The following is an 18,274-nucleotide window of genomic DNA, read 5'->3' as shown; positions in this document are numbered from 1 at the left end:
CTTTGCTCGCTTTGGCCCCAGGGTCGACCCAGGATCTTGGCTCCGGCTCCCAGTCGACCCATAAGACATCCTTCGGTCACATCTAATCGGCACCTTATGTTCCATTTCTCTAGACATTTTTTTATCGAGTCGACACTCTTTTATGTGTAATCTGTTGTAAGATTCGGTAGTCGTTAACCGTGGATCATCCAAATGGGTCGTAGATCATAAGATCATAGTTGGTTTTTAACTAAACATTACGTCCCTTAAATGACCGAACTTGATGATCTTCATAGTTGGTTTTTATGATAATGATGTAATGCAAAAATCTAGTAGGAACTATGCATGTACTTTCACCCTATCTCTCTGTTACCGCATTATAGAAAGTGTAAATCATGTTGTTTGCATAGCGTTTTTAGGCTACTTGGAAAAAATAAGCCCTAGACATAAAAACTTATTTAGTTTAATATCTTTTTTCTGCGATTTGGTATTAATAAGTACTATTTTTATGAACAAAACTTTATTTTAGATAAATTTTTATTAAAACCTTTATTTATTGGGAATTTAGCGATATCCTCTCACCACTAATGTTAATTAGCAATATCTCCTTTTTTAATTGGATATTAGTGAAACCCCATTTTTTGTTACTTAAAAGCAAGAATATACCCTTATTTTTATTGTTTTTTTCCATTTCTTTTTCGATCTCTCAAACCTCTTTGATGTTATTCTTTGCCGACGAATATTCATTTCTCATACCTATTTTTTTCTCTTATCCATCATTTTCTACTCTACCAACAACATTTATTAAAAAATTAAAATTAATATATCTTAAAGAATACAAATGCAAATTGAAATTATGAAATTGAATGAAAATTAAAAAGTTAGAATAGATTTATTAATTTAACTTACAAATTAGATAGTAAAATGTATGAAAGACCAAAGTTAGAGTATTATGTCCGCCGTGAACTTACAAATTAGTTAGAAAAATTTAATAAGGGAGAAAAAAATATAATAAATCTACGGTTACTTTCGTACTTTCAAGTATAAAAAAAGGGGGTTCCCTAATATCCAATTTAAAAAAGGGGTATTGCTAATTGGACATCAGGGTGAGAGTGTATTTTAAATATATCTTTAAATACTAACCCTTTGAATGATAACCCTCTGGTGTATTGTGTTACTATTCCATGTCCACAATTTTAATAAATAATATTGATTTTAATATAGAACAGAGTTGACGTGTAATTTATGTAGTTTAAGTAAGAGTAAAAGTAAACATTTACAAAATTTACATTCCTATTCAAGTATGGACCAAACACCTAATTAGGAATCAAATTTCCATTACTGATCAAACAAAACATCAAACTACAATAATTTGATTTCCAGAAATCACGTCACGAGAAGGTGATTCTCAGAAATCACATTCCTTTCCTGCTCCAGCACGCCAAACATGGCCTAAAAGTGTCGACTATCGAGAGAAGAGCAGCCAAAGAGCAACAAATGGGGCGCCTATAGAGGAACCCTTCGTGGTAAGTGCTTTTCATTCCAAGCACCAATTCATGACCGTTCCAAATCTGGAGATGGGTAATACTTGCCCGACCCGTTAGTTAGTTGGTCGGGCTCGGGTTAAAATGATAGACCCTATTGTCCAAACGATATAAATAGTAGGAAAAACAGTGATAGTTTCCTCTGCTAGGGTTTATATTAGGAGGGAGAAGAAGAAAGCTTTGGCGGAAACCCTAATTTTGTAAGTCTTGCTTATTTGCTAGGTTCCTCTTCAATCTATCAGAGCTTGTTATCTGAGGTTTCTTTAATTTTTGCGGCTCTCTGATTGTTCTATCTTCTTAATCGTTTCATCACTGACTTCCAAAATGTATTTCAATAGCCCCTCTATTCTTGATTATTTCAGATACATAAAAATTCCATCATCCTTGTGTTCTGTTGATTAAAAGTATTTAGGGTTTGTTTGATATGTCACCATGAACTAAAAAGTGGAATAAATGGAGAAATTTGGATATATCAGGAACCTTTTGTTGATGAATATTTTTAGCCTTGATAATGTTTTGATATCTGGGTAGAATAAATATGATGCATTTTTATGCTTTTATTACTTTTTAGGTTAAATGGTAGCTTAGCTTATGCAGTTATGAGAATATGAACTATGAAGTTGAACTATTTTACATGAACTAAGTAATGTGATATATTTGAGTTTTGCATCTTCTTGTAAATTAATTTGTCAGTTCAAAAGGAAAAGGAAGATGCTGAGTTTCCCCTCCTAACAATATTTGGTTAGCGAAACCATTGATTTTTGTTGTTTAGATTGACAAGAAAGGACTCTCCTTCCCTTGGATGAGATTATGTGATTTTCCTTAGAAGTCCATAAACTTGTTAAGATATAGTCTATAGGAATCTGGATACGGGTGCTCATATTCTTTTCATGATCCGTTATCGTATTTACTGGGGAGAAATACTTTTTATGATTGGTATAAAAACGATTACATGGATGATAATGTGTAAGAACTCGTGGTATTTCATAGAATGTCAATAGATTTTACATAAAGACTTTTTTTTTCTTTACGAGCAATTGTTGGTCACTTAGAGTTCTAAAAAGTTCCAAGGCTCATTAAATATATGTTGTAGAGTAAACATTTGCAATTCCATTGTAGTGTTCCTGCCGAGTGGGGAACTGAATTTTAGTCATGAAACTTTTGTCCTTTAACTGTGTGAAACTGTGAATCACTTGGAATCCATCTAACATTTCCTGTTATTGTGTTATGAAGAAAAAATGGCAGTCCCTCTCCTCACCAAGAAGATTGTAAAGAAGCGTGTGAAGCAGTTCAAGAGGCCACAGAGTGACCGCAAGATCTGTGTGAAGGTAGTTTCTTATTATTATTGAGTTGTCTTATCACTATTATTGTTGCAAGAGTGTCTAGAATGAATTTTTTTATTGTTTGGTTCCTTTTATATTGCACTTAGCATTTTAGGTTGTTGAGGAAATAATATTTCATAGAAATAATTATTTTTTTGTTAACAAGGTGCATTTTATTGTGGAGGTTATTAAGATTTAAAACTCAACTAGCTACAACAGAGGAAAGTTTATCTCGTTTTTTGTTCTCTTAACTTCTAATTCCCAGCTGTTCATTTTTCCACTTGAAACCTACTAACATGTCAAACCCATTTTCATTCAGCTTATTGCTTTGAGCATTGTTTCTTAGGGCAAAAATTTACATGGTTTTTTATCTAAAGAAGAACCTTGCTGCCATATATGTAACACTATTCTCTTTGTAACACACTAACACCACACCAACCAATTTGAGCAATATTAGATGTCTTGTTGAATAAATGTAAGTTTTGCAGACAAACTGGCGTAGGCCAAAGGGTATTGATTCTCGTGTGAGGAGAAAATTCAAAGGAGTCACTCTTATGCCCAACATTGGTTACGGCTCCGACAAGAAGACCCGCCACTATCTCCCCAACGGATTTAAGAAGTTTGTGGTGCATAATGTGAAGGAACTCGAGCTACTAATGATGCACAACAGGTATTTGGTTTATCCCTATTTTTATTTGTCGACAAAAAGTACATTGTAAGACGAGTACATCTAAATCTTGACCAAAATGGTAATCTTATTTGCCTGGCAGGACTTACTGTGCGGAAATCGCACACAACGTTTCTACCCGGAAGAGGAAGGACATTGTTGAGCGAGCTAATCAGCTAGATGTTGTTGTCACCAACAAACTTGCGAGGTTGCGTAGCCAGGAGGACGAGTGAAAAAGTAGTGTTTTGTGCTTTGATTTTTGTTAAACATCAATTAACATTAGATTTGGTTCATGATTTTCTTCTTTGGTTCTTGAAACTAATTGAAATTAGTGATTGTTGACGTGCAATTCTTCATAATATTATAAAGGATTTTTGTTACAGAGGTTGTGGGTTTTTTGTGTTATAAATGTTGTGGTTGTCCTGCATTGAACGCTTTCAAAGGCCATTGGGTTGTTTAGGGCCTGCCAAAATGCTAGTCGTTTATGGCGTGCCTTTATTGAGAAGATGAAGAATCACTTTCAATTGTGAAGATTCGTCACGTTTCAGCAACTCTTACGGTTTTCTCGACATTCTTTTTGTTCTTGTTCTTAAAGTCCATTGCGTCAATGTATAGTGATGATTAAGATAAACATAACGTAAGAGGGTGTTTGATTTTTTAGCACTCATAAGTGATAACACTTGGAGGGTGTTTGATTTTTTAGCACTTCTAAGTGATACCACTTGTAAGTGATATGGCGTTTGTTTTCTATCACTTCTAAGTACTTGATTTTTGTTTTTATATTAATTCTAAATGTCATAAAAAAGAGAAATTGTCTATTTTGACCTTAAAGTATTTACATATTAGCATTTCATACTAATTCATTATGCTCGCGAGTTTGGATACAAGAGAATTACGATTTATGAATGCTTTATGTCGAAAATATTAACCTCGAGTAATTAAAAATTATGAAGGAGAAAGAACTTACGTTGCATCATGGAGTTTGGGTGGCTCCGTGATTAAGAAGGAAGAGATGTGAAAAAAATTTAAGAGAAAAACTTAGGTGAAGGATGAGTGAAGAAGGAAAAGGGTCATTGGTAAAGTCATAAAAAGATTTTTTTTCACTCATCCTTTTATGACTTTATCAATGACCCTTTTCCTTTTCACTCATCCTTCACCTAAGTTTATCTCTTAAATTTTTTTTCACATCTCTTCCTTTATTAATCACGGAACCACTCAAACTACATGATGCAACGTAACTTCTTTCTCCTTTATAATTTTTAATTACTCGAGGTTAATATTTTCAACATAAAGCATTCATAAATCGTAATTCTCTTGTATCCAAACTCGCGAGCATAATGAATTAGTATGAAATGCTAATATGTAAATACTTTAAGGTCAAAATAGACAATTTCTCTTTTTTATGACATTTAGAATTAATATAAAAACAAAAATCAAGCACTTAGAAGTGATAGAAAACAAACGCCATATCACTTACAAGTGATATCACTTACTAAGTGATTATCACTTATAAGTGCTAAAAAATCAAACACCCTCTTACTTTCATTTACAAAGTAAGTGCAAAAAAATAAGCTTCAAATTGGAGCTTACTTTTTTGCACTTACTTTGGCACCACTTACAAGTGATTTTCACTTATTAAGTGAAAAAACAAACGACCAAAAATTGCCGGCCCGCACTTAACAAGTGAAACACACTTAATAAGTGCAAAAATCAAACACCCTCTAAATGTTGAATTATTCATAGCTTGAGTTTACCTCAAGGTATTGTGATAAAGGACACAAATCTGCTTAGTCGTAAATTATTTAATTTATGATTTCAATTACTTTACGTCAAACATGATTCTAGTATTTTACTTTTTTTTTTTATTATTATTAACCATAATTCCATTTATAAGTAATAACAATCACAAGATTACATGGTAGATAATTCTTATTCCTCTAAGAACTACATGAGAGTTACATAAGTAAAGTTCACTGAACTTTCGAATGTAAAATGCCTCATGAAGGGAAAGGAATTGACAAGACACGGACTCAAATAAAATACCCTAAAGGTCGAAAAAAAAAGATCCTTCATATCGAGAATGAAAAGACTCAAAGGTCACAGATTAAAGATCCTATAAGATCAACAATAATAAAATAATACTAATAAGATGAAGTTGTATGATGATATTAGAATTGATACCAATCTGATGAAAGATTACTTTGTCAAATCCCGTCGTGTGATTTATTCTTTTAACCCAGATCTTCGTAGTTGTTCATGTACGAACCAGATCCGAAATCCATCTTCTCTTCTCCACGAATCACAACAATGTATTGGTCGACTTTGAAACCTTTAGTTTGATTAGTGTCTCTCATGATCATCTTCACCGATGGTATGAAACCCATCCACCTCTCTCTCAATGAGAAATAGTAACTTCAAACTTAAACCCAAGACATAGAAAACTAAAAAAGAACTCCATCCCATTCAAAACAGAAGGGGACTCCGACGAAGGAAAGGGCTCCTTCGCCGGAAAAACAACCAAAAACGAAGATCCCTCTCTCTAGAAAACGGTACTGGAGTTTCTCTCTCTCATTTCTTGGGAGTTTAGGGGATTTTATTCTCCATTATTTTATCTTAGTATTTTACTTGTAGCCTAGTAGTAAGTCAATTACAAATTATTGAAAGACATACTCCGTTACCAATTAGTATTGAGGGGGTAAAGTTTTTAATTTTTATAGAGGATGGGGCTTTTCGATTTTGTAGGGGGAGTGTAATCAAGAAACTCTTATAGGTTCATAATTTTGTGATTATTTGTTATTTTTGAATCAAATTCTGAATACGGAGAGATACATTATATAATCTTATCGCAATATAGACAAACACACGTCGTTAGATCTAAACTCCTATATAAGAACAAGAAAACAAATAGCCCCTCAATTAGTGGTCAACATAGTCGTGGAACTCTTAGGTGATGTATTTTAAGAAAATAAGAAGAAAAATATATAGTGGCATACAAGATAATGAAAAGCTAGATCAAATAAACTTTGCCTTATGTTATTTCTCGGCTACTAAAGAGACACTTGAAATTACAGCATCGCGGTGGGGATACAACATGTGTTTAAAACTAATACAAGGAAAAAATTTTGATCAGATGATGATTCGACATACAGTTCAACAAAATAAAAAAGATGATGATTTGACATTAACTTATTTTTAGGTAAAAATTGATAATAATGTTTCCTTCGTCCTAATCGACACCAAAGGGGTGGTGGCGCAGTTGGCTAGCGCGTAGGTCTCATAGCTTTATAGAGTAATCCTGAGGTCGAGAGTTCGAGCCTCTCTCACCCCATTCTTCTTTTCCTTTTTTGGCCATATGTGGAGGTATTCAACTTTTACTTGAAACTCTTTCCCAACAGCAATTCTTTTGTTGTTGCAAATTCCAACAGCACTTCATAAGGCTCCTTTTCTTTTTTGCCATATATGGAAGGATGCATAACTTTTACTTGCAATTCTTTTCCAACAACACTTTAGGTTGTTCAACAAAAAAAAAAAAACAACACTTTAGGTTGGAGAAACAAATTTCTCATATGTACACTAGAAATGTTATATGAACTAAGTCTTTTAGTCTTCCAACAAAAAAAAAACTAAGTCTTTTAGTGACGGAATATATTACAATTCCATCGTGTAATTTATAGGCCAGCGTTTTGGGGAAAGCTAAATAGTTTCCGGGGTGTGAAATTTTAAAGGGAATATGTAGAATTTTATAAATTTTTCGGGGAAATAAATTTTAAGGAGAAATAGAAAAAACACTCCACCTCACCTCACTCTCTCTCCACCTCACCTCTTTGTCTTCTCCGATTAGGTCGTCGGCCGGAAAATTCCGGTCTGTTCTTCAACAGACCGGAACTCCGGCGAAGGGGTTTCCCTTCGCCGGAGTTTCTAGAGAGAAAGAGAGAGTGATTTTTTTTTTTTTTTTCATGATCGCCGGCCGAAAATTTTTCCGACCGGCGACCTAATCGGAGAAGATAAAGAGGTGAGTTGGAGAGAGAGTGAGGTGAGGTGGAGAGAGAGAGAGAGCTGAGGTGGAGAAGTATTTTGCTTTCCCCTTAAATAAAATTGTCAAACAAAATTGACCAATTTTTGACCAAGTCTTCACACCCCGGAAACTATTTAGCTTTCCCCAAAGCGCTGACCAATTTATAGTCTTTAGGATCACAATATTTTAGGATAAGTTTCTCTGGTTGTTTCTTTATTAGCGCTGAAACTCGTCTCCTTCTTACTTTCGTCATATATTTTTTTTACTGAATTGTGAAACAGGAGGTGGGCACGAGTCTCATATCCATCTTGAACTCTGCCATGACTTAAAGGCCAGTAGAAAATTATACTCTTGTCAGGTCTACAACCTGATTGTCATGGGCGTGGCCATGTAAGGGCTAGTAGGGGTCATGGCCCCCTAGCCCTTACTCTTTCTCTACTGCTCTCATATCAAAGGATTACAACTTTCACCTTTAAAGTCTAGTAGCACCCCATAACCTAACCCAAATCCTATCTAACTCAAACCCAAGTTTCCTACCCACTTAATTCTTGATCTAAATTTCTTGTATATTGTGAGCACTGCCCACTATCCTAGCAACTCAATGACCTAATTTAAGTTACCTCAACTCCCACCACCTACATTACCCTAATTTCAAATTCTATAAATACAGTGTCTTGCAGTTTCCTAATTTAAGTCGATTTATATTTTAATTGTTAGTTTTTATTTATTTTAAGTTTCAATTGTTAACTTATTAAAATTTCTTTTCTATTTGTTAATTTATCTCATTAACCAAAATCGGTTGTCTCTCAAATCGTACAATTCAAATAGCTAGGTAGAGCAATAAAATTATTAATGATGATCCAAAAGTGGCATTGTACGATTCAAATTGTACAAAAGTTTAACAAAAAATCTGTCATAGATGATTTTTCAAATTTGAAGGACCGATCGGTTCCATGTTGATACATTATAGAGAAAAAAAAAACTATCATGCGTAGTACTCCCGTGTTATTTTTTTATGAGAAGTTCAATGGGTTATGATATAGCAGTTGAGTTCTAAAATTTGAGAGAAGATAGAAAAAAGTAGATACAGGGTCGCCCCTTATTTGGCTAACCCTCTTTTATGATTGTAGGAGGGATCTGCTACTCTTTCCCTTTTTTTTTTTTGTTGAAAGCCTCTGCTACTCTTTCCTAGTCGACCTATAATGTTCTTTAGATTTGTTGCAATAAATAATTTTGATGAAAGAAGAACAAGCGAGGAAGGCCTAGAAAGGATTTCAATGGCGTCAAGTCGTCAACTGTAGCAGCAGTAACAGTTGCTTCAACGGCATCATCATCGCATAACTCATCATCATCACATAACCCTTCATCCTTTTTCAGAAAACCTAATCTTTGGTGCCCAAAAGTTCAAAATTTCTCCTATGTCAGATCTATTGTATCATCTTCCTCCACCCCATCCAACATCTTATTCGGTTCTAATATCAAAAAATGCAGTTCATCACCAGCCGTAACAGTTGCTTCAATGGCATCATCATCACGTAACTCATCAACAGGAGCTTTAATGGCCGTTTGTCGGTTTATCCATTTGTCCACATAAAAATCATGTTTGTTCTTATCGAATTGTTTGTACACCCAATATCAGTTGTCCACGTACAAATTTTGTTTGTCCATATACACATTGGCTACCTAAATATTTAGTGTTGTCTCTTAACAAATGTGAGGGGGTCAACGAGACGTTTGCCCTCATGACCCCGTCTCCTAAGCTGAGGTCTCATCATCTCAATGGCTATGGGGTTTTGCCCTACTCATGACCCGTCTACTAAGATAAGGTATCGTCATCTCAATGGGTAGGAGGGATGACCCCGTCTCATCATCTCGATAGGTATCGGTCACTTATTGAGAAGTTCATATTTGCTGATGTTTAAGAGATACCGTTGTTTATACGTAATAAAATATCCATAACTACTTTTTTTTTTTTTTGTTGAACATATCCGTTACTACTTGTTGAAAGTCTTTTGACTATCATAATAAAATCTGCATTTTTTACTAATTTTATGTCAAGGTACTTACAAAATTAAAACATCTAACAACATTTTATCTTGACCCTCCTATAGCACGTGAAATACTTAGACGAAAATGTCTATTGCAACCTAGAACAAAATAACATATCATATTTTTAAAGAAAGGACGAGCTTTCACATGAAAAAATCCCATGAATTTTTTCTCCTCTATTCTTTTGAAAATATTATCTTCACGGATCTGGTTTCCACTTCCCATATAATACCCAATCGAAAAGAAGAGTATGGGCCCACATCTCATCAAGCTGTAATTACTCATCGCCACCTACCCTGTCTTACCAAATCACTATACATCAATTGTCCATGTCATAAATTTCCCCATCATATCTCTTCCGGATAACAAACATCTTCGGGACCCACATCTCTATTCCAGCTCATATCCATTATTTTCCTCCACGTGCCCAAATTAATACGTTAATTTATTTACAAAAAAAAGTCCAGGTCACGACAAAAAATTAGAATAAATAAAACAAATTTATTTATCATTAAATTCCACGTCATTGATATGCGTGATTATCTCGTACGTGTCGCCATGGGAATAATAAAACGGCCGTTATAATTACCGGTACCGTTATTATTACCAGTTACGACATTAAACCCAATAGATTGACATTTAACGAAAGACTTCTCAAAACCAGGAGGAATTGACGGTGACCTCGCCGAGGAAGACGATATTGTCGCCGGAATCTGATTCAGAGTTCGCTTGTACGGACCAAACCATTTCATCTGCATGTAACGATTCTTTCTCCATGGAGATAAATGAAGATCTCTGTTCATCAAAGATCTTTTAGTAGCATCAGACATTAACTTTACTATCTGTTTCAGTTCTTCAGACCTTCCAATATAAACCCTAGGTAATATCTTGAACAAATTTTCATATTGAACTGTTGGTCTAATAATCTCAAATTCTCCAGCAAAATCAATATCTATGAAATACCTTTGTTGATCTGAGTTGTTGATTACATCGATAAATTCATAGTTTCCGGCTGTTAATCCACCGGAATTCTCCCATTTTGTTTTACAAATACCTGAATTATATCCTAATTCTCTAAGAAAAATCATAACATTTCGCCTGAAAATCTCTTTATTAGATCTAAAATGAGAAAAACTCGTAATAGCTCTTGAAACTTGAGATTGAAGATAAAGGAGAAATGAATCGTTCAGATTAGGGTTCAATAGCTGTTCCAGAGTCTCAATCGGTTCGTTTAGAGAGAGAAAACGACTATTATTCTTACTACTACTACTACGTTGATGATCAGAATCTGATAAAGAATCATCATCTTGATTAAGACAATCATTATCATTTTCTCTCTCTAAAAATCCATGAATAAGATGAGAAAGACAAGGTGAATTAGAATCATTATCACCTTCATGTTCACTTCCACTACTAACATAACTTTTTATCATCTGTTGATTCTGACCACGACGACGATGATGATGATGATGACGATCTTCATCATGATGACCACATATACTTGCTTTCACTCTTTCATCTAATGGATCTGTAACTCTTTTTGTTCTTACAAAAACCGCCATTGTTAATCAAACTACTTCCTCTCTCTCTCTCTCTAAAACCTCTCACCCTAGTTTTCTCTCACTAAATCTCTGTAATTTTTAAAACTATAAGAAATCCCTCTTTATATAACCTCTTGAATTCTTCTAACAGAAAGCATATTCGAATAGAGTCAACAAGTCAAGTATTTTGATTGAGTCTTGACCGTTGGATTTAGATAAAGAAGTTTCTCGATGATTGGGGTTGATGGTGGTCGCTAGGGGTGAGGGTAAGGAAGAGAGCATATGTGAATATGATACTTTAGGATTATGCGCACATTTAGGTTTACGCGTGGCCGCATATACTAGTTGCACTAATGTAATATTCTAACAGTGTGTACGTATCAATTTTTGTGGGTGACCACATTTGGACACGTCATTTTTTACTTGGGAAACAAGTTCTATCTCATTTTAGGAGGAAATTTTGGATGGGGTCAAAATGTCCTCATTTTTAACTCATTTGGCCTCAATAATATTCTTTATACCAAAAGCATCTTTAATAATAGAAAAATGAGTACATTTTACTCATTCTTCTATTTTGGTCTCTCCCCAACCCTCTTGATGCCACGAAATATCACCGGAGCGTGGAACAATTAGAGAGATAGTGGTGAGAAAATGTACACCAGTGATATGTCGCCACGTAGCGGAGGACTGGGAGAGGGACCAAAATGGAATGATGAATAAAATTTTTGTTAATAATAAGAGCTCTTGTGTTTACTTTCCATATATTAAATAGTAATGAGTATTTTTAACAAATAGTAATTGAGTTTTACCCCTCTCAATAATATGTTATGGTATTTATTTATGGGTTATTTCTTTAATAGCCTCCAACTTTGTGACCGGTTTTCTGGCTAGCCCCCTCCTTTATCAAAAATACCCAGATGACCTCCTTTTTCAGATTCCGTTATAACACCGTTAACCAGTCATCATTTCTCTCTCCTCTATCTCATCACCTCTATCTCATCACCTCTATATGCCACCTAACCTTCTCGCCACCTCATTGTCTTCACCGGCGATGGTCGTCGGTAGTCCAATTTTCGGGCCCGCGACCTTCAAATATAAAAAAAAAATTTATCTTTTTCCCTATCTCCTCTTTCTCTCTCTATTTTTTTTTTCAAAATCCCTCAGATCTAGATGGTCTGTGAACAAACCTTGTTGAAGGTTTGTTCACATACCATTAAAGGTCTGCAATCAGACCTTTGAAGGTTAGGTGGCAGAGAGAGGTGATGAGATGGAAGTGAGAGAAATGATGACTGGTTAACAGTGTTACAACGACATCTGAAAAAGGGGGCCATCTGGATATTTTTTACTTATTACTTTTCCTAATTAATGACACTAAGACAACATCTGATATGTGAAAAAAGAATATGATTGCCTAAAATAGTGGTGGTACAATGTGATTTTAGTAATTGTAATATCTTACTTTAGTGTTGGATTTAGTTAAGAATATGATTCCTAAAAAAATATGAGAGATTTTATAGGCAATGCCCAAAGTTGTTATAAGCAATCTCGCTAAAGGCAATTCCTAATTTGGTTAAAGGCAATGTCTCAACTTATATTTGACCTACGGCACCGTTCTTCTTCTTCTTCTTCCCTTCTCCAAAAGAAAGAGAATATTCAAGGAACACAGTTAGAGAATACTCGAGGAACAGTGTAATCACTTTCTTCTTCCTCCTCTCAATCTCACTACAAAGAACAGAGTTAGAGAGATAAAATAGAAAGAGAACCAAAGATTAAATAAGAAAAAAACAGAGTTCTAGAGAGATGAGAAACACAAAAGAAATGGGGGAAGAGGGTCTTCCCTTCATTACTTTTCTCTTTGTTATTTGTTATTTCTTATGTGAGTAGTGAAGATCCTTACAGATTCTTAACATGGAAGGTGACTATGGAGATATTTATCTTCTGGGAGGGAAAGTGTTTTTTTCTTACATTTTTTCTTTCTATTTGTGATTTGACCTTGTAATGAATGTTGTTGTTTGCTGGGGATGCGCTTTGGGGAAAGCTAAATAATTTCCGGGGTGTGAAATTTTAGAGGGAATATGCAAAATTTCGAAAAGTTTCCGGGGAAACATATTTTATGGGGAATATGGCTCAAAATAAAAAAATTTCCCCCTCACCTCCCTCCACCTCACCTCCCTCCACCTCATCTCACCTCCCTCCACCTCATCTTCTCTCTCTCTTCTCCGATAGGTTGCCGGCCGGGAAATTTTCCGGCCGGCGACCATGAAAAAAAAAAAAAAAAAAAAAATTTTCTCTCACACCCCTCTCTCTCTAAACTCCGGCGAAGGGGGTTTCCCTTCGCCGGAGTTCCGGTCTGTTGAAGAACAGACCAGTTCCGGTCTGTTCTTCAACAGACCGGAACTCCGGCGAAGGGAAACCCCCTTCGCCGGAGTTTAGAGAGAGAGAGATGTGAGAAAAAAAAATTTTTTTTTTTTTTTTTCATGGTCGCCGGCCGAAAAATTTTCCGGCCGGCGACCTATCGGAGAAGAGAGAGAGAAGATGAGGTGGAGAGAGAAGATGAGCTGGAGGGAGAGAAGTGAGGTGGAGAGAGAGAGCTGAGGTGGAGAAGCTATTTTGCTTTCCCCCTAAATAAAATTGTCAAACAAAATTGACCAATTTTGACCAAGTCTTCACACCCCGGAAACTATTTAGCTTTCCCCAAAGCGCTGGCCTTAATAAATGGGCAATTTTCTGGACCAAGGATTGAAGCTATGACAAATGATAATTTGATTACAAGTGTTTTGAACCATTTGAATGAGCCTTTCCTCATCTCCTGCTAAACTATATATCCATTAACCCATTTCATTTTAATGGTATTTTTACCACTTTTTTTTGTGTAATTTAGTTTACTAATTTCAAAAGACGATTTAAGTCATGAATTTAGTTTAATGGGTAATGCTAAGCTTCTTGTTAATGGAAGCAGGAACCGGATTTTGACATCTCTTAATCTAGTAATGATAAGTAACCTTCGGCCTTACATCACACCGTTTGCGAAGGGGGTTCCCCGAAGAGAAAAGAAGGAGAAGAAAACGAAGGGTTTTCTTTAAGGGACTTTTTGCCGGTGACCCTCAAAAATAGCTTTGCCTTTAACCAAATTTTGTCATGATGAATTGACCAAGTCAAACTTACAAAATACATTGCCTTTAATAATAAAAGGCATTGCTTATAAAACTTCCTAAAAAATATTTGGGCCTTAGATTATTTAATTTACAATTTTAATTCATTTACGTGAAGCATAATGTATTTTGTCATGTATAGTAAATCAAAAAGGGTAAACTCAATTACCAATTATTGAGTTGATAAACTCAATAACCATAACCAATTGGTGTCGAAGGGGTAAAGCAAAACAAAAAATATAAATGTTAGATGTAGCTGAATAATTGCTTCAAAAAAGCTCTTGCTAGACATAACCATTTATTAAATTTCTAAACAACACCAAAAATTGATTTATTGGTTTTGTGTAGCAGATAATTTTTTGAATTTTAAATTGCTAAATACAATTATGTTTTAACTTCCCAAATTATTCACTAGGCACAACCTTTTCTTTTATTAAATTATGAAACAAAAATAAAATTGGTTTTATTAGTGTTATCTAGCAAATATTATATTGAGATTCAAAAAAAACATTACTATATACAATTTAGACGCGATAAACAAAAACCATTAGGATTATAGAAGATACTTTGTGATTTTATGTATAGCCCTTGGACTTGATAATCCAAACTTCTAATCTATAAATATCCATTTGATTTAATTTAATGAAATATACACTATTAAGATTTAAACCAAACTTGACTAAGTCATAGTAGTTAGGATTATAAAAGATGTACAAAGACAAAGAATAGTGATATGCATTTGCAACCTGATAAAGAAAATAAAAACTCAAAGAAACCAGTACAAAGAAACGTGGTTGTCTTTTTAAGTTAAGGAGCACCTGTAGTGCTGAAAAGAAATGGTTAGTATAGTTTATTTGCAGACATCATAATCATATGATACCAGAGTCATTGATAGGGCATCCTTACCCAGACCGACTGAAAGATAATGAGAAAGAATTGGTAAATCCAATGTCATTAAGCGGGTGTAAGCCAAACGATATACTTACTCATTTAAGGAAAAAAGATCCACATAATTGTTCTTCAATAAAGACTGTTTGTAACTGCAAGTTAAAGAATAAACTAATCGAGAGGGGACACATGCCGAAGATGCAATTACTTTTCAAGTATCTAACAGACAATAATTATACTTCATGGTACAACCGCAATGAAAATTCCAATGAGATTACCGATATTTTTTGGCCGCATCCTCAGTTTATACGGTTATCACAGTATTTTCCGTTTGTTGTTTTCATAGATTGTACTTACTAGACCAATCGATGGTCAATGCCTCTTTTTCATGCAGCAGGTATGACCTCTACAGGTTTAACTTTCACTATTGCTTCCGGGTTTATGAATGGTGAAACGCCGAAAAATTATATTTGGCCACTTAATCATTTGAAAACTTTGTATTTCCCCAAGAATTTGCCATTTGTGTTTCCAACAGATCAAGAACATGCCTTAATAAATGGTAGTGAATTTGTCTTTCCTAATGATAGAAGGATGCTCTGTAGTTGGCACATTGGAAGAAATGTAGATTCAAAATTCACGAGTACCATTAAGGATAAGGAAAACAGAACTATTAAAGAAATAAGAGGTGATTTTGAACGTTTGTGGAAGAGTGACACAACAGTTGAATACGAAGTTGCTCTCTTTATCTTTAAAACAAAATGGATGACAAAATATCCGAAATTAGTATTGTATATAACATAAGAAGTGTTGGTTTGTCGAAAATATTTTGTTTATTCTTGGACTGATGAAATCAAACACTACGAAAACAGAACAACTAATCCTGTTGAAACAATATACTAAAGAAGTATTTGAAAACTACAATTGATGATTACGTAACTTGTCGGATGGACATGGATAACATGTTAAATCTCATATTAGTGAAGATCATTGAATCATTTGAAAGAAGCAAAACTAGCTTAAAGCATGTATGCAAGATCAACCCAATATTCAACAAACTAATAAGTAAAGTGTCCCAATATGCATTAGATAAGATCGTCAAAGAACTAAAAGTGACAGAGAAGTCTGGGTTCGAGTCTATTGCCTGCATTTGCATCCTTCACAAGACAAATGGCTTACCTTTCATGAGTTAGCCAAGTATGTAGCTGAAAAATGCACCATTCCACTAAAAGTTATTGATGAGCAGCGGGGAAAATTGAGTATGACTGATTTTGACTTTGAAAGTAATGAATTCAGTCTTGCTCACAGTATGAAAGATCACCCTCAGATGGACAAACTCATCAGCGGAACAACGTGCTGCAATCATGGATATATTGATTGAAATAGCAGAATCAAACAAAACTTCACTAGAAGAACCATCACAACCAGTTGCAGTTAAAGGTTGAAACAGAAAACCAACAATTAAAGCAGAAAAAGCAGTTACAAAACCAACCAAACGGAAACCATCACACTTTGAGTATGGTTATGCAAAGGACAAAAGGAAAAGAAGTCAGAAAAATAGAGAACCCAACAACGAGGAAATAAAGAACCAAAGTGTAACGAGAATAAAAAAAGATGTCATTATACTTGACTTAAACGAAGTTCCTCCATTAGAAATGGAGAACAATGCCTCACGGTCTGACATGGATACATAGTCTTATTTTTCTGACAATGACAAAGAATTCGAGAAAATATTATGCCGTATTAAGCTAAACCTAACCAAAGAGAAACAAAATAATGAAAAACTCGAATTAAAAGATGTGTCTGATGAATGGGTGTTAAACAGCTTATTGTTTGGATTCGATGAAAAAGTTAATGAACATGTCATTGAAAGATTAACGATCATTGTGGATATAGGTGGTGTGCAGAACTTTTAGGTTTGGATAAAGAAGATGGATGGATTGTTGTTCGTAAGTAACTGCTTGAAATACTTAGGGAAGATGAAGACTATTCAATGACCATTTGGGTGGCGATCGATATAAGATATATTGAAAGAAGACTGAACGACTATGAAGAATATTGTGGCAAGGGTAATTGGTTCACGTTACCTGATATGGGTTGTTTATTTGCTACTGCTTTCAATTGTGTTTTATGCGTACTCTCAGACAGAATATAACTTATCAACCGCTAAGAGGGGGGTGTACCAGTACAACAAAAAATTATTGCGCATGCTATATCTGAGAAGGAAAATCACTTTGTCAAGGTAATTTTGAAAGGAAGTGTTGCAGTTCCACGATTATATATAGGTTGAAATCGGTATTGTCAACCTTGTGCATTCGAATGGGGCTATTGGATTTTACCTCGACTATAGCATGAAATAGTATTTTTTGGTTATTTGTTAATGTAACTTTTCAGCTTAATGCTCGAATAAAAAGTTTATGAATAATTAATTATGGTAATAGAAATTTGAACTCCAAGATTTGTGGAGAAATTTTTTGATTATATTTGATTCTTTTTCTTGTAGTGTTGGTTTAGCAATTTAAGACAATATTCAATTAGTTTTATTTAGTTATTTTGTCTCATAATTTTGTAGAGTTGTGTATAGAATGGAGGAGAAATTTAGTTATACTTGATTTTTGGTGTTGGTGTTGGTTAGCCATTTATGCCACTATTTTAATTAATTTTGTTTAGTTATTTTTGTCTAATTGTTATCTTTAGTAAAATTGAAGTTGCATATAGTAGCATCCAAAAAAACCCTCACTACGATTGATAGTGTGGACATTCTACATTTCCAAATTTTAATCCAAATGCTCACTAGGGTGGGATTTCTACGTGACGACCCGCTACGTAATATGGGGTGATGATCCTAATAATGGTCAGCTTTGACCAAGTCAATGAGTCAACAAAAGACTTAGGCAATAATCGACCCACCCGTGTCCAAGCCAGCAAGGGAGAAGAATCTAAAAAAACCTATGTCACCTAAACCTAGCACTGAGAGGTCTACAAGAGTTTATTAGACGAATCAAACACCGCCTGACTTTACAATAAACTAGGTAAGGGAAGTTTTATAAGGCCTCCCCAATTTTGTTAAAAGGCCTCCCCATGAACCATTTTACTTGCTAAATTATCACTAAGGGGAGG

The 18,274-nt window shown here is 34.6% G+C and overlaps 2 protein-coding genes and 1 non-coding gene across 3 annotated transcripts; 2 read left to right on the top strand and 1 right to left on the bottom strand.

Annotated features, from left to right (window-relative positions):
• Window positions 1–1,633: 1,633 nt before the first annotated feature.
• LOC147539440 (large ribosomal subunit protein eL32z-like) lies at window positions 1,634–3,894 on the top strand. The gene is made up of 4 exons (XM_086643362.1): window positions 1,634–1,723; window positions 2,757–2,851; window positions 3,334–3,515; window positions 3,616–3,894. The coding sequence occupies exons 2-4, from the start codon at window positions 2,762–2,764 to the stop codon at window positions 3,743–3,745; spliced, it is 402 nt and encodes a 133-aa protein (XP_086499488.1). The 5' UTR covers window positions 1,634–1,723; window positions 2,757–2,761; the 3' UTR covers window positions 3,746–3,894.
• A 2,859-nt stretch (window positions 3,895–6,753) lies between these two features.
• Window positions 6,754–6,840, top strand: TRNAM-CAU (transfer RNA methionine (anticodon CAU)). The gene is given in 2 exon segments: window positions 6,754–6,791; window positions 6,805–6,840. It is a non-coding gene; the product is annotated as a tRNA-Met (tRNA).
• A 2,697-nt stretch (window positions 6,841–9,537) lies between these two features.
• LOC147539438 (sulfate/thiosulfate import ATP-binding protein, putative (DUF506)) lies at window positions 9,538–11,211 on the bottom strand. The gene has a single exon (XM_086644274.1). The coding sequence runs from the start codon at window positions 11,136–11,138 to the stop codon at window positions 10,116–10,118; it is 1,023 nt and encodes a 340-aa protein (XP_086500400.1). The 5' UTR covers window positions 11,139–11,211; the 3' UTR covers window positions 9,538–10,115.
• Window positions 11,212–18,274: the final 7,063 nt, after the last annotated feature.

The sequence above is a fragment of the Eschscholzia californica genome, unplaced genomic scaffold, assembly GCF_041429995.1.
Source record: "Eschscholzia californica isolate CP2 unplaced genomic scaffold, dmEscCali1.0.p SCAF_5, whole genome shotgun sequence".
Lineage (NCBI taxonomy): Eukaryota > Viridiplantae > Streptophyta > Magnoliopsida > Ranunculales > Papaveraceae > Eschscholzia > Eschscholzia californica.
This window is presented reverse-complemented; position numbering and strand designations above follow the sequence as displayed.

Excerpts from the sequence above, each read along its gene's own strand:
- LOC147539440 (XM_086643362.1), top strand. The coding sequence starts at position 2,762 with ATGGCAGTCCCTCTCCTCACCAAGAAGATTGTAAAGAAGCGTGTGAAG. Across the intron at positions 2,852-3,333 it reads ACCGCAAGATCTGTGTGAAG|ACAAACTGGCGTAGGCCAAA; the intron begins GTAGTTTCTTAT and ends TAAGTTTTGCAG. Across the intron at positions 3,516-3,615 it reads CTACTAATGATGCACAACAG|GACTTACTGTGCGGAAATCG; the intron begins GTATTTGGTTTA and ends TTTGCCTGGCAG.
- LOC147539438 (XM_086644274.1), bottom strand. The coding sequence starts at position 11,138 with ATGGCGGTTTTTGTAAGAACAAAAAGAGTTACAGATCCATTAGATGAA.